The 14,964-nt window shown below is 37.0% G+C and overlaps 1 protein-coding gene across 5 annotated transcripts in view; it reads left to right on the top strand.

The window, feature by feature from the left end:
- Nucleotides 1-14,964, top strand: part of GRIP1 (glutamate receptor interacting protein 1) — a 394,096-nt gene that overhangs the window by 254,509 nt on the left and 124,623 nt on the right. For all 5 annotated transcript variants that reach the window (XM_045829068.1, XM_045829069.1, XM_045829071.1 and 2 more), the window contains exons 6-7: nt 3,398-3,473; nt 5,541-5,686. In XM_045829068.1, the coding sequence (XP_045685024.1) occupies nt 3,398-3,473; nt 5,541-5,686 (222 nt within the window). The remainder of the gene's footprint in view (nt 1-3,397; nt 3,474-5,540; nt 5,687-14,964) is intronic.

Genomic DNA, 14,964 nt, shown 5'->3' on the forward strand with positions numbered 1-14,964 from the left:
CTACACAGATATTGACAACTTATAATTTCTAGTGTGAAAGTGAGGTTCAATAGGGAACTATAAGGCAACAAGGATTTTTTTAGGATTTCACATGTCTTGATTTTTTTGTTTTTGTCTATTATACATTGTGTTTCACGACAGTCAAAATTCTACCCAAATTATTAAAACATTAATTAAAATTAACTAAGTATCTTAATAAATATACAAACATCAAGGAGTAAAAGAGATGCATTCATTCATATAGATTTGTCTTAAATGACTGAGCTTTAAGCGCTAGGTTTTATTCTGCAGCAGTCCTTTAGCAAATCAATCAGTCAAACATTTATTAAGGATATGTCAACAGTCAGCATAGTGCCAAGTACTCTAGAGTCATAAGACAGGACCCCTATCTACAGTAAATTACAGTCCAGTGAATTTAAGACATAAGTTGATAAAGTGCTCAAGTGAGCGATAGGAAAATGGGCAACAAGGAACTCACTGAGTGGTTTAGACCAGAAGTTAGTACACTTTCCTGACCAGGTCCTAATGTACCCTAGTAATTTACCTTCACCATTTCTACATTTCCATGTAAAAGAACTAGATGGATATACTGAAAAGTCAGTATACAAGTAATTTTAGCCTGAGAGTGGTGTATAAAGATCTGTTTTTGCAATAGAGGTGTGAAAGAGAGGCACTTGAATTGCATGCCTACAGGACTAATTATTGGAAAGCTGCAGTAAAAGTACTGCTGGTTCAAATATTTGTCACTAGTTGCTGTATGGTTAATCAATAACCAATCAAATTGTTAATGAAAAAGCTAAACCAACAGTAATTTAACATTAAGAACTAAAAAAAGGTAGTTGAAATCCACAACCACCTCAAGACAACTGATGATATAATGTTAACAAAATGTTCTTCCCACAGTTCTCAGGACTTTCAAATACCTATGTATGTGCATGCATGTAAGAGTCTTTTAATATGAGCCTGGAGTTCTACCTGGCACATTTTCAGTACTTAATAAGTGAATGAATAAATAATTGAATGTTGCCTTGATTTACATGGACATCAGACTCCTTAGTATTATACTGACTTTGAAACTGCAGGACTAATGAATTTTAGTATATGAGTAACACGTTTTTGTAGGTTTTAATAACCCCTCAGTACACTGGTTGAACATTAAAGTTTGTGGAATTTTGCATAATTTTTCAATAAGAATCAAATACAGAACTCATATTTTTAGATCAGTTTGAGATTTATCTGGAGGGTCTCTCTGGCTCAAAAGGTGTCCACCATCCATCTCTTACAAATCATTGGCTAATCACAAAAAGAATTGCAGAGTAAAAAAGTAGTGTGGATACATGTTATCATGGAAGATAATGCATTACAGCAGCATAGACACTGAGCTAAACTGTGGTCTATGGAGACTACCAGGACATTCAGAGAGGAGGGGAAGATTTTGCAGGTGAAGCATATTCATTTAGTCCTGGAGAATTTTTTTCTTAACCAATTAGAATGGGTCTTAGAACAATAACATTGGCTTTAGCTATTGAATGGAATTACATTTCCAATGATACATCACAGGTTCTAAAACCTTGACTCACCAAACAATAGAAGCTTGCTTGCATCCATAGAATGAAAAATGATGTTGTGGTCTAAATCTTGGAGAGTTAAATTTCAGGTAATTCCCTTACCACCACACTATGGGAGCTGGTTTGGGCCAATAGAAAATTCACTCTGCTGTAAGTTACTTTTCACTTTGGACACAAGTGAAAACTATCTACTTATTCTGTATCTAGTTATTCTCAACTATAAAGTTGAAGGTAGATGGACTCATCTAACAGATGGAGCCTGATATTCAGGTATGGTTTGCACTGTGGCCCTGCCTGGCACTGATATTTTTACAAAAACATCCCAGGCAGTTGATGCTAATGTGCAGTCAGGATTGAGAATACCACTGGACTCTGAGTGGTTTTACACTTGGCGTTGCATCACCAAACTTCTGCAACCCAAGCACACCATGAAATTTGGTTCATTATTTTAAACGTTGATAAAAATATCATATGTCATGAAATTTAGAGCTATCTCTCTCACACTTCAGTATCATTCACTGTTATATATTTACATTTAGATCTCCAAGTCAGAATTATGGAAAGGTTTCTTGCTGTCTTTTCTAAATCCATACCCCCTTGGAGGAAAGTAGATTTATCTTTTTATGGTCACCTTGCAAATGAGAAGTTACACAATAGTATTTTTCTCTTAGGCTTGGTTTTTTTAAGTTGACCTCCCTACCTGTGCCAAGTTTGGGAAATATCAGTCTTGCCTACCAGGCAAAGGTTCAGGAACAACTTCATGACAGTAACAGTCCTGCTAGTTAGATGCTGGCAAACTGGAGACCCCCGACATGGGCAGCCGGGATGGTGACATGTGAGGGAGTCAGGTCTCATGCAGAGCAGTGAGGACACTGGAAATATTCAGCCCTAAGATGAGACTTCACAGGTGTACAATCAACCCTTGGAAAGGGAATATGTTTTCAACCCTTGGAAAACATTCCTTGTAGAAGAAAGTATACATTTTTATTTTACGACTCTGGATAACAGAACAAGGATGAGTGGATGGAAGATGAAAAAAGATAGATGTGAGTCGAGTGTTAGGAAGAACCTTCTGGGCGTCCGTCCGTTGTGCAGTGGGCTGCCTCCAAGCTAATCAGCAGAACAATGGGTGCCTCTCGTGGATACTGGGGGTGGGGGGCCAGATTAAACAAGCGGCACAACGGGATCCTAGATAAAAAAGAGGAGCTGTAGTAAATTACCTTCTAAAAGCTTCTCAGTTTCAAACATTTTTAAGGAGAAATTTTTTATACCAAATTAAAATACCCATCTAGGCCTTCTAATTGGCTTGACATAATCTGCCAAGTTTGGCCCCAGGTTTTGAACATACCAATTTAACGGAGACCACCTGAGCCACTTCAGTCTTTCTTTTTTCCCCTCTTTTTATGTGACTTGGATTTTTTCTTTTACTTTCGTTTCTTCTCCCTATATGTCAGGCTGTAGACCTACTCACCTGGATTACAGCTCAGGTTAATTAGTGCCAGATATCCCCACCAGCACTTAGTTTATTGCTCGCCTCTGTTCTAGATGGGCTCGTACCTGTTACTATGAGTTGGTGCTCTTGTGACGCTAGTAGTTCAGTATTTTATATATCACCTGTGGTTACAGACATATATTTAGCGAGAGGTGAAATGAGTTCAAAAACACATTCCATATAAAATGAAGAAGATTTTTGAGGCTATTATGTGCCAGAAGAAAAAAATGGGTGTGTTTTCCTCCACACATCAGCAAAATGTACTTCAGTTTCTCAGCTGGCATTTTGTGAGCAAAGTTTTTTTAGTGAAAGAAGCTGTATTTCTTTTCTTTGCTAGGGGGAGCACATGACGATAGAAATAAATCTCGTCCCGTTGTGATAACATGTGTTCGTCCTGGAGGGCCTGCTGACAGGTAAAATTCATCTTTCTGTGTCATTATCCAAATAGACTTAAGGACTATGGCATAGAAGTCGATGAGTTGTAAATTTCCTAGTATAAGATAGATGTTAACTAGATATGTTAGAATGTGAAAACTGCAATAGTTTGGGCTGCAGAATCAAAAGAAAGGCTTGACTCTAGTCTTTGGCAAGTGACTTAAGAGTTCTGAGCTTCGTTTCCACTACTGTAAAATATGGATGATAGCTATCTTTCAAGTTTTGTTGAAGATTGGAAATATGTGATACCTTGCAGGGGACTTATCATCCTGTAGATACATAATAAAAGGCAGCTGGCATTTTTAAGACAGGCACTTGAAATGCATCAGCTCCATTTGCTAGTCTCCTAACCTGGAAAGACAAGTGGTGGTGGTCTGATTCTTACTATGATCAACATCCTTATCAGTATTATGATTACCTTTTGATGATGTATGTCTGAATGGAAGTAACTTTTAATAAAATGGAAGGAATGTCGTTGGTCTCTAGAGCTGTCTTTTCCTGGATAATTTGAATATTATAAACCTCAGTGGGTATGTCCCAAGTAAACTCACAACTTAAATACCTCAGGAGGTACTTATCTTTATATTAATTTCCACAACAAAAGTTGACCACACAGTGGTGGGGGGACACAACATGGCTGGGGGAACCATTAGATCTTGCGGAAGGGTAAAAAAAAATGCACTGATCATCCCTGACTACACTATGCTTCAGACCAGGATATATGTTTAAAACCTTTCTTAGGCAACAGAAATGGCAATAATAATAAATACTACTTATTGAGCACTTACTGTGTGCCAGAAACTGTGCAAAGTGCTTAGCAGACGTTATCTTACTTCATCCTCCCAACCACCCATGAAATGAAGTATTTTTATCTACATTTACAGATGACAAAAGTGAGGCCCATTACGGCTGACTGACCTGCCAACTAGTACATCGGAGAACTAGGGTAGAAATTCAGGTTTATTTTCCTTCAAAGCTCATACTGTGAACTCACATTTTTTAAAAATTAATATTTAATATAAAATAAGAGAATATGAAGACACTGTTTTCTCACTTGTGCTAAAGCATATTTACCTTTCCAGAGGATAACACAGAGTCAAATTCTCCAGGGAAATACTGCCTTTTTTTCTCTTCTCATGTCTTTTCATTTCTTATTAACATTTAGAGTTGGAGTTGACAGAAAATCAGAAGCAGGCTACTAATTTGTGAGCAACCGTGGTACCATATTAATGTAGGACTGAAGGAAATCTAAGAATTTAAGATTAAAAATTTAAAGTCAAACACTTAGATAGTTATCTAGCTGAAAGGTATTTAAGAGATCATTTTTATTCTTCCCAAGTCCTAAATTTATAATCCTGCTATTTGATTTTTTCGGCTCTGTGTCCCTTCCTGAGGCAGGATGGTTACGATCTGGAAGGAAATCCCTGGTGGTGTCATTAAGGTCCCCAGGGGATCTTCTCCCAGTGCCTGGCCCTTCAGTGTCTGTGGTCACAGCAGGGAGAATCATATTTGCCTGACTTTTCCAGTGAGTGTGAGACTGAATCAATTTAATGATCGCCAAATGGCCTTATAAATCAGTAGGAAATTTTACAGACTAGGGGATTTTTCACCAGTGTTCCCTATCCTGCTCGGGTTCACTGGTAATAAATTGAATGGAAGCAGCAGGCTTTTCTGCTCACCTGACTTTAGGAAAATAGGTGGATGCTTTTTCCTGGACTCTAATAAATCAATTTCAGACATGTAGGCCAAAATCTAGAAGAGAGAAATGTACTTTTATTACTTTTGTACCCCAAGAGTTAATTGTGAGTGACTTTAGATATTTGCTAATATGTGGTTATTTTCCTATTCCTGACTTTCATATTGCAGCAATTTTCTGTTCAGGGTTACCTCTTTACTCTCTTACCGTCATATTTGATGTTTAAAGGAAAATGTAAATGATGTGGATGGCAGAATGTGTGTGAAAGAACCACTTTGGCTAAGTGACTGTTAATGCTAAGCCCCATTATGCAAAATTAATCGAGACTGTTCCTTTGTTCTCCCTTCAGAGAGGGCACAATCAGACCTGGTGATAGGTTGCTCAGTGTGGATGGAATTCGCCTTCTCGGGACCACGCATGCTGAAGCCATGAGTATTCTTAAACAGTGTGGACAAGAAGCAACGCTGCTGATAGAATACGATGTCTCAGTGATGGGTATGTCCGCGTCCTGCATTCGTGACCTCTAAGCTTTAGGACGTGCCACCCTCCATCCCTGACCAACCACTTTGTATTGAGAATTAACTGTTAGGTCCTCCTGCGGCAGACAGAATTTCATCAATACCATATCATTACTCTGTTTGGGTTCAGGAAGAGGTGAGTGGTCCTTTTCAGCAATTTAGAGTTCTTTTGTCAATACACTCTATAAGAAGGTCTCATTCTGTCAGTGTTTCACCTAGCGATCAGCAGTTATAAGTGGATTACCACCCTTTGTCAGGAAAGTATCTCTACCTTCCAAAGCACAAAAATAGTGTTGTTAACATAAGGGATATTTGTTCTTTAACTACAGAGGCTGGGAACAGTAGGGGATTCCTTTTCTTTTTGCAACATGATAATATTAAACCAGATAATCAGAATTGATGAAAATGACCATTTTATCATCAGACTTGGGGACAAAGAAAGGAAATGGACATGTAATATCATTGATTAAAATCAGAAGTTGGATGCATCATTCTTTCTTTCAATAATGATTCCAGTAGAAGGTAATTTTATTTCTACTCTCACAGCTGTAATAAAACTGGGACAGTAGTCTCATGCGGCTTTTAAATGTTAAGAGAGGCCAAAGATTTGTGACGTGTTGACTAAGGTAGAAAATTTATGGGAGAATGAATTGGAACCTGAAATTGAAACTTAAATCTATATTGTAAGTACTCCTTACAATTACCAGACTTGATTATGTGACCTGACTTTACCAACAAGTTTTATGCTTGTGCAGTGCAGCACAGAAAAAGAGATGTACTAACTACAGATTCCTTTATTTCCTGCTCCATATGATTTCAGGTACAGCAGGGTTGCTTGAAAGTGTTCTTAATCTGCCCGTCAGCATGAGATGGCTTAGAGAGGTGAAAAGTTTCCTAAAGGGCTTACAGTATGAGACTTACAGAGTTCTTAGCAGAATAAATAAGACAATATTCCCTATTTATGAATGAACTTTTCTCCCTTCATTCTTCCTTTGTCTGGGTTTCCCTCTATCCCTCTTTTCTTTCTCTTTTTCATTTGTTACATGTTTTTGATTTAGATGTTCAGATGATTTGGCTTCTGTTTTCAACTCTACTGATTTCTATTCATTTGGACCATGTTATTATTTTCCTGTGTCTTAGTTACCTTACTTGTCAAATGGGTGCTTTTGTAATGCCTATTTTAAAAGACAGCGATAAAGGCTAAAATAAAATCACACAAATAAATATATTTTAAATGTTGATTCAAAGTATTATTAACATTAAAAATTGAAACAGATGTTTGACATATTTAACTCATTCATTCAGTCTAAAAATATTTATTGAGATTAGTGGCAAGTACCAGTAATACATAGTAACGAACCTGATCCCTGGCATTATGAAGCTTGCAGTTCATGCAGAGAACAGGCGGTAAACCAGACTTTACCAAACAAACAGTCATGAAGTGTGGTCACTGCCTACTGTGAAGGGCATGGGTGGGATTCTGTGATAGGGAATGAAGGCAGGCAAGGTGAGTGTTGGCAGGTGCCAAAAATAGGGTAGTCATTGAAGAGGTGACAGATAAGCTAAAACCCAAAGGTTTAGAGAGAACCAGCTTCCAAACTGAAAGCAACATAGTAATCTCTAAAGCCCATAGTCTACCTCAGAGAGACAAGGGCTGCCCTGGGGGATGGGCAGCACTTCAGAGGAGATTTCTCCCTGTCTTCTTATTGTCAGTCAGGAGGGGGTGAGGTGACCCACTTGTCTGCCTTCTCCCCAACTCACACTCAAATTTGGAATGGTGCCTGACAGTTGTCACACTCCAGAGTTGTCAGACTCCAGAGTTGTCAGATATCCCCCTAATATAGGGGAAAATAGGCCATCAGGAAGGGAACACATTAACAGTTCCTCTAAGTTGCTAGAATGAGATAATTATACAAAGAATTTGTCTATACCAGCCAAAAACAGAAAGTTAAAATTTTAAGATACCATTTATAATAGAAATAAAATATGAGGTTCCTGTAAGAAATAAATATAACAAAACTTGTATGAGCCATTAAGATGTGTGTGTTTACATACATATGTACACATATACATATGTCTGTATATATATATATATATACACACATACCCACACACAAAGAATACAGATAATAAATGAAGACTTCTATCGCGTTCTTAGATGGGAAGTCTTGATATCCAAAAGATGTCACTTCTCTGAAATGTATCCATAAATTAATTGTATTCAAAATCTCAAAAAAATATTGAGAGTGGGAGATCTTAATAAGCTGTTTCTAAACTGTATGTAGAGTAGGAAAAGCAGGAGGGGAGACAGCAAAATGTTCTCAAAACAATGTGAAAGCAGAGAAACTTGTTCTGAGCAACATCAAGACTTCTAAAATTGTGCTACTAAGTGTGTGTAATATTAATGGGGGGTGAGGAGACCAACAAAAGAGAATGGAATGGCTAGAAACAGACCAGTGCAGGCAGAGAGACAGAGGCGTCGTCTTACATCAGCGGGCAAAAGTTGAACTAACTAGTCTGTAAACGACGTTGAGTTCATTAGTTAGCCACATGAGAAAAAGTCACTTAAAGTCTTACTTCACATCATACCCCAAAATATATTCTGGACTTATGTAACCATTTCCCAATGGACTGGTATTATAAATAACTGGAATGAATATCCTTTTACCCAAATCTTTGTCTGTATTTCTGATTTCATTAAGTCAAAGAGTATATTTCTTTTTAAAATATCTGACAACATAATTTCAAATTGTCCCCCATAAAGGTTACACTACAGGCTGGGGCAAAAGTAGATTTGCAGTTGTTTGTATGGAAAAGAATACAAAAATTAATAAATAGTAATACAAGGATAAACTTCTGGGTTTCGCGTACGCACTACCACAAACTGACTTGTGCGTCGTCCTGTAGTTTACAGCCCCAGCAATGTTTTAAGTGCACCTCTGTCACTAGAGCTCGGCAGCATTGACTGTTAGGGTTTTTAACTGTTCTGATGTTGAAGGAAAGTTGCATTTATATTTTAATTTACTTTAAAAAAATTTCTCGTGCAAGTGAATACTGTGTCACATGAACACTAACCATTTTCGTTTTCTGCTCTCTGCTTATGCCCTTTCTTCATTTACCTATTAGAGGTACTCTTAGTTCTTTTTTTAAATTGGTTTGCATAAGCTATTTATATATTAAAGATATTAGTTTTCTGTAAAAACTTTTCTTGGTAGTTTATTTGCTCTTTTTGTTATACTGAAGTTTATTTCCTTTTGCTTTTGGTTTTTATTTTTGGATCTAGGATTTTTCTTAGGATATAAATAATATTTTTCTAAATACTTACCAATATACCTGGATCTGTTAAAAAAAAAAGATCTATCACACACCCACTAATTTGTGACTTTTTAAATCATACACTAAGTTTTTAAATATGCCAGACACTAGATTGGGGTTAGTTGTTCTAATCTCCACATCTAGTTTCACAGCAGCATTCAGGGCAGGAATTTTGAATTAAAGTCTTAGCATAAGGGCACCAAGTGCCACAGAAGGACATACATTTATTTTTTTAACTATTTATTACATACTACCTTTGTTGTAGTATTCTTTTTTATGTTTTACTTTTATTTTTTAATTGTTTTTTCCCATTACTATTTTGTCCCCTTATACCCCGTTCCCCTCCTCCATCAATACACCGTTGTCCATGTCCATGAGTCCTTGTTCCTTTTTGCTCAGTCCCTCTACCTACTAACCTCCCTCCCACCCCTGAGCTGTCTGTCATTCTGCCTGCTCTGTCTCCATTTTGCTTGTTAGTTCAGTTTGTTCATTAGATTCCACATACGAGTGAAATCAAATGGTATTTGTTTTTCTCTGACTGGCTTATTTCACTTTGCATAATGTTCTCCAGACCCATCCATACTGTCACAAAGGATAAAACTTTCTTCTTTTATTGTGGCTAAGTAGAATTCCATTGTTTAAATGTCCCATAGTTGTTTTACCCACTCATCTACTGATGAACACTTGAGCTGCTACCATGTCTTGGCGATTATAAATAACACTGCAATGAACATAGGGGTGCTTATGTTCTTTCGAATTAGTGTTTTGGGGTCTGTCAGTTATATTCCCAGAAGTGGGATCACTGGGTCAAAAGGCAGAACTATTTTTAACTTTTTGAGGTATCTCCATACTGCTCTCCACAGTGGCTGCAGCAGTCCACATTCCCACCAACGGTGCAACAGGGTTCCCTTTCTCCACATCCTCACCAGCACTTGTTTGTTGATTTATTGATGATAGCATTTCTGACAGGTGTGAGATGAGAGCTTTGTGGTTTTAATTACCATTTCTCTGATGATTAGTGACATTGAGCATCATTTTATATGTCTACTGACCATCTGTATGTCCTCTTTGGAGAAATGTCTGTTTAGGTCCTTTACCCAAATTTTAATAGGGCTGTTTGGTTTTTAGTGTTGAGTTTTGTAAGTTCTTTATAAATTTTGGATATTAACCCCTTAACACAAGTACTGGTGGATATATTCTCCCATTCTGCGGGCTGTCTTTTTATTTTGCTGATATTTTCCTTTCCTGTGCAAAACTTTTTAGTTTGATGTAGTCACCTTTGTTTACTTTTTATTTTGTTTCCCTTGCCTGGGGAGATATATCCCATACAAATTTTGTACAAACAGTGTCCAAGATTTTGCTGCCTATGTCTTCTTCTAGGATTTTTATGGTTTGGAGTCTAACATTTAAGTCTTTAATCAGCTTTTAATTTATTCTTGTGTGTAGTGTAAAGAAAGTGACCTAGTTTCATCATTCTCCATGTAGCTGTTCAATTTTCCAACACCATTTATTGAATAAACTATCTTTAGCCCATTATATGTGCTTGCTTCCCCTGTTGAATATTAATTGACTATAAATATGTAGGTTTATTTCTGGCCTCCTTGTCTGTTCCATTGATCTATGTGTCCATTTTTATGTCAGTACCAGGCTGTTTTGATTAATATGGCTTTATATTATAATTTGATATTAAGTGGCATGATTCCTCCAACTTTGTTCTTCTCTCTCAGGATCACTGTTGGTATGTGGGACCTTCTGTGGTTCCATATAAGTTTTTGAAATATTTGTTCTAGGTCTGTGAAATACATCTTTGGGATCTTGATAGGAATTGCATTAAATCTAAAGATTGCTTTGGGTAGCATGGACATTTTAATGATGTTAATTCTTCCTATCTATGAACTCAATATGCACTTCCACTTATTTGTGTCTTCTTCAATTTCTTTCTTCAGTGTCTCATAACTTTCTGAGCACAGATCTTTTACATCTTGGTTAGGTTTATTTCTAGGTATTTTATTCTTTTTGAAGCAGTTGTGAATCAGATTGGTTTCTTAATTTCTCTTTCTGTTAGTTCATTATTGACATATAAAAATGCAACTAATTTCTGGATATCAATTTTGTACCTGCTACATTGCTGAATTTATTTATCAGTTCTAATAGTTTCTTGGTAGAATGTTTGGTGTTTTCTATGTACAGTATCATGTCATCTACAAATAAAGATAGTTTTACTTCATCCTTTCCAATTTGTATCTTTTATTTCTCCTTGTCTGATTGCTATGGCTAAGACTTCCAGTACTATGTTGAATAAGAGGTAAAAGCAGATATGCCTGTCTTGTTCCTGATCTTAAGGGGAATGCTTAAGGTTTTTGCTTTTTGAGTATGATGCTGGCAATGAGTTTGTCATATATGGCCTTTTTTATGTTGAGGTATGATCCCTCTATTTTCACTTTGCTGAGAGTTTTATCATAAACGGGTGCTGGATTTTATCAAATGTTTTTTCTGCATGTATTGATATGACCATGTGGTTTTTATCCTTCACTTTGTTTATGTGGTGAATCACATTTATTGATTTGAAAATGTTGTACCAACCTTGTATTCATGGAATAAATCCCACTTGGTGTGCGATCATGGTGTGTGATCTTTTTGATGCATTGCTGTATTTGGTTTGCTAATATTTTGTTGAGGATATTACATCTGTGTTCATCATGGATACTGGCCTACACTTTTCTTTCTTTGTAGTGTCCTTTATCTGGTTTTGGAATTAGGATAATGCTGGCCTCATAAAATGAGTTTGGCATCAAACATCCCTTCTCTGGATTTTTTGAAATAGTTTGAGAAAGAGAGGTGTTAGCTATTCCTGGATGTTAGGTTAATTCACCTGTGAAGCTTTCTGGTCCAGGGCTTTTGTTTGGGTGTTTTTTGATTACTGCTTGAATTTCACTAGGTGTAACATGTCTGTTCAGATTCTCTGATTTTTCCTGATTTAGTTTTGGAATATTGTATGTTTCTAGGAAGTTATCCCTTTAGTCCAGGTTGTCCAGTTTGTTGGTATATAGTTTTTCAAAATATTTTTTTACAGTCCTTTGTATTTCTTTGGTGTCAGTTGTTATTTCTCCTCTTTCATTTCTGATTTTATTTATTTGGGCCCTCTTTTTATCTTAATGAGTCTGATTAAAGGTTTGTCAATCTTGTTTATCTTATCAAAGAAGCAGCTCTTAGATTCATTGATCTTTTGTATCATTTTTTAGACTCTGTCATATATTTCTGCTGTGATCTTTATTATCTCCTTCTTTCTATTCACTTTGGGCTTTGTTGTTCTTTTTCAAGTTCCTTTAAGTGTAAAGTTAAACTGTTTATTTAAGCTTTTTTTGTTATTTGAATTTCCATCCTTCCTTTTTTTCACAGATTTTGGATTGTGGTGTTCTCATTTTTATTTGCTTCAGGGTATTTTTTATTTCATCCTAGATCTCATTGTTGACCCATTCATTATTTAGTAACATGTTATTTACCTTCCATGTCTTTGTGTGTTTTTCTGTGTTCTTCTTGTGATTGTTTTCTAGTTTCATAGCATTGTGGTCAGAGAAGATGCTTGATATGATTTCAGTCTTCCTAAATTTACTGAGACTTCTTTTGTGTCCTAATACCTGGTCTATCCTAGTTAATGATCCATGTTCACTTGAAACATATGTATATTCTGCTGATTGGGAATGAAATGCTCTGAAGATATCAATTGAATCCATTTGATCTGGTGTGTTGTTTAAGTCTGCTGATTCCTTATTGATTTTCTGTTTGGAATACTTATCAATTGAAGTGAATGAGTTGTTAAAATCCCTGATGATGACTGTATTTCTGTGGATCTGTCCCTTTCTGCCCATCAAGATTTGCTTTACATATTTAGGTGGTCCTATGTTGGGTGCATAAATGTTTACTAGAGTTATATCCTCTTGTTGGATTGTTCCCTTTATCATTATGTAGGATTCTTCTTTGTCTCCTACTATAGCCTTGTTGAATATAAGAATTGCTGCCCCAGGATCTTTTCCTTTCCATTTGCATGAAATATCTTTTTCCATCCCTTTTCTTTTCTTTTAGTGTATGTGTATCTTTCCATCTTAGATGTATCTCTTGGAGGCAGCATGTATATACGTCTTGTTTTCTTATCCATTCAGCTATCCTGTTTCTTTTGGTTGGAACATTTAAGACATTTATACTTAAGGTGATTATTGACAGATACATATTTAATGTCATTTTATTGTTAGACTGTTTTCCTGTTTTCTTTTTTCTTTTTCTTCTTCTTAAAGCAAGCCCTCCTTTAACATTTTTTGTTACTACAGTAGTACTGGCTTGGTGATAACAAATTTCTTTAGCTTTTTCTTGTTTGGGAAACTCCTTATTTATCCTTTAATTTTAAATGACGGGTTTGCTAGGTAAAGTAGATTTGGTTGTAGGTCCTTGCTGTTCATCACTTTGAATATTTCACACCATTCCTTTCTGCCTTGAAGTGTTTCTGTTGAGAAATCAGGTGACAGTCTAATTGATGCTCCCCTGTATGTAATGACCTGCTTTTCTCTTGCAGCTTTTAGTATTTTCTCCTTTTCTTTAAGCCTTGCCATTTTACTTATGATGTGTCTCAATGTAGATCTCTTTGTGTCCAACTTGTTTGGTACTCTCTGCGCTCCCTGGACTTGTATGTCTTTATCCTTTACCAGATTAGGGAAGTTTTCAGTCATTATTTCTTCAAATAGGTTATTGATCCCTTGTTTGCTCTTTTCTCCTTCTGGTATTCCCATGATGTGGATGTTGTTATACTTCACGTTGTCTATAATGTTTTTGAAGCTCTCCTCGTTTTTTAAAATTCTTTTCTCTTTTTGCTGCTCTGCTTGGGTTTTTTGCTCTACCTTGTCTTCCAAATCACTGATTCAATCCTCTGCTTCATCTGACCTACTGTTTATTCCTTCCAGTGTGTTTTTTTTTTCAAATATTGTATTCTTTATGACTGGTTCTTTTTTATGGTTTCTATGTCTTTTTTCATGCTGTTGACTAACCTTATAATCATCACTCTAAACTATCTGATAAATTGCTTGCCACCATTTCACCCAGCTCTTCTTTTGGATTTCTTCTTTCATTTGGAGTCTACTTCTGTCTTCCCATCTTGGCTGCTTCTTTTTATTTATTTCTGTGTATTAAGTAGATCTGCAAAGCCTCTGTTGCAGTCCTTTGTCAGATGCTGTTTGTGACTAGCCCTGGGCAACCTTTTTTGAGCTATCAGCTATCCATAGCACATGGATCCCTTTGCTAGGCCTGTTTGCATGCAGAAAGAGCCAGGGTGGGCACCAAAGCTGCCTTTTAACAACACCAGACCTGGGACAGGGTCCGCTAACATCTCAGAGCTCCCACATTCCACCTTAGTTGTTCAACTTAATCAATGATGGAGTCTCAGGCTGTACTCAGCAGCCTGGCTTAAGCTCCACAGGGCAAGTAAACTAATTCCTATAGGCAGGGCTATTGCTACCCCTCAGGCTGATGCCACTTAGAGAAGAGTCTCTGCCTGAGAAAAATGGCTTCTGCGGTATGGGAAATGACTCAGCACAGGAAACATGGTAGCTGTTCTTTCCGTTCTCTCTGCAGAGCCACCAGTCCCAGACTCTCCTCACTCATTTCTAAACCACTCTGTCCTCCCTCTGTCAGAGCCCAGAGTAAGTGGCTGCAAATGAAATTTTGTGCATTGGCCATTAAAGAGGCTCTCTGTGTCTCTAGCTGTCTCTAGCTGTCTCTCCCTGACAGACAAACCCTACTGCATCTCACAGTTGGATATTATCTGGGTTCCTTTCCCAGCTCTAGTGCTGTAGACTGGGGTGCCCAGGTTGGGGATAAACCACACACTTCTCAGGGGGAACCCCCCAACCAATGAAATATTCCTCCAGAACTTCAGCTCTCACCCATGGGAGC

Source organism: Phyllostomus hastatus, unplaced genomic scaffold (genome assembly GCF_019186645.2).
Source record: "Phyllostomus hastatus isolate PE091 unplaced genomic scaffold, TTU_PhHast_1.1 phas_scaffold_93, whole genome shotgun sequence".
Classification (NCBI taxonomy): Eukaryota; Metazoa; Chordata; class Mammalia; order Chiroptera; family Phyllostomidae; genus Phyllostomus; species Phyllostomus hastatus.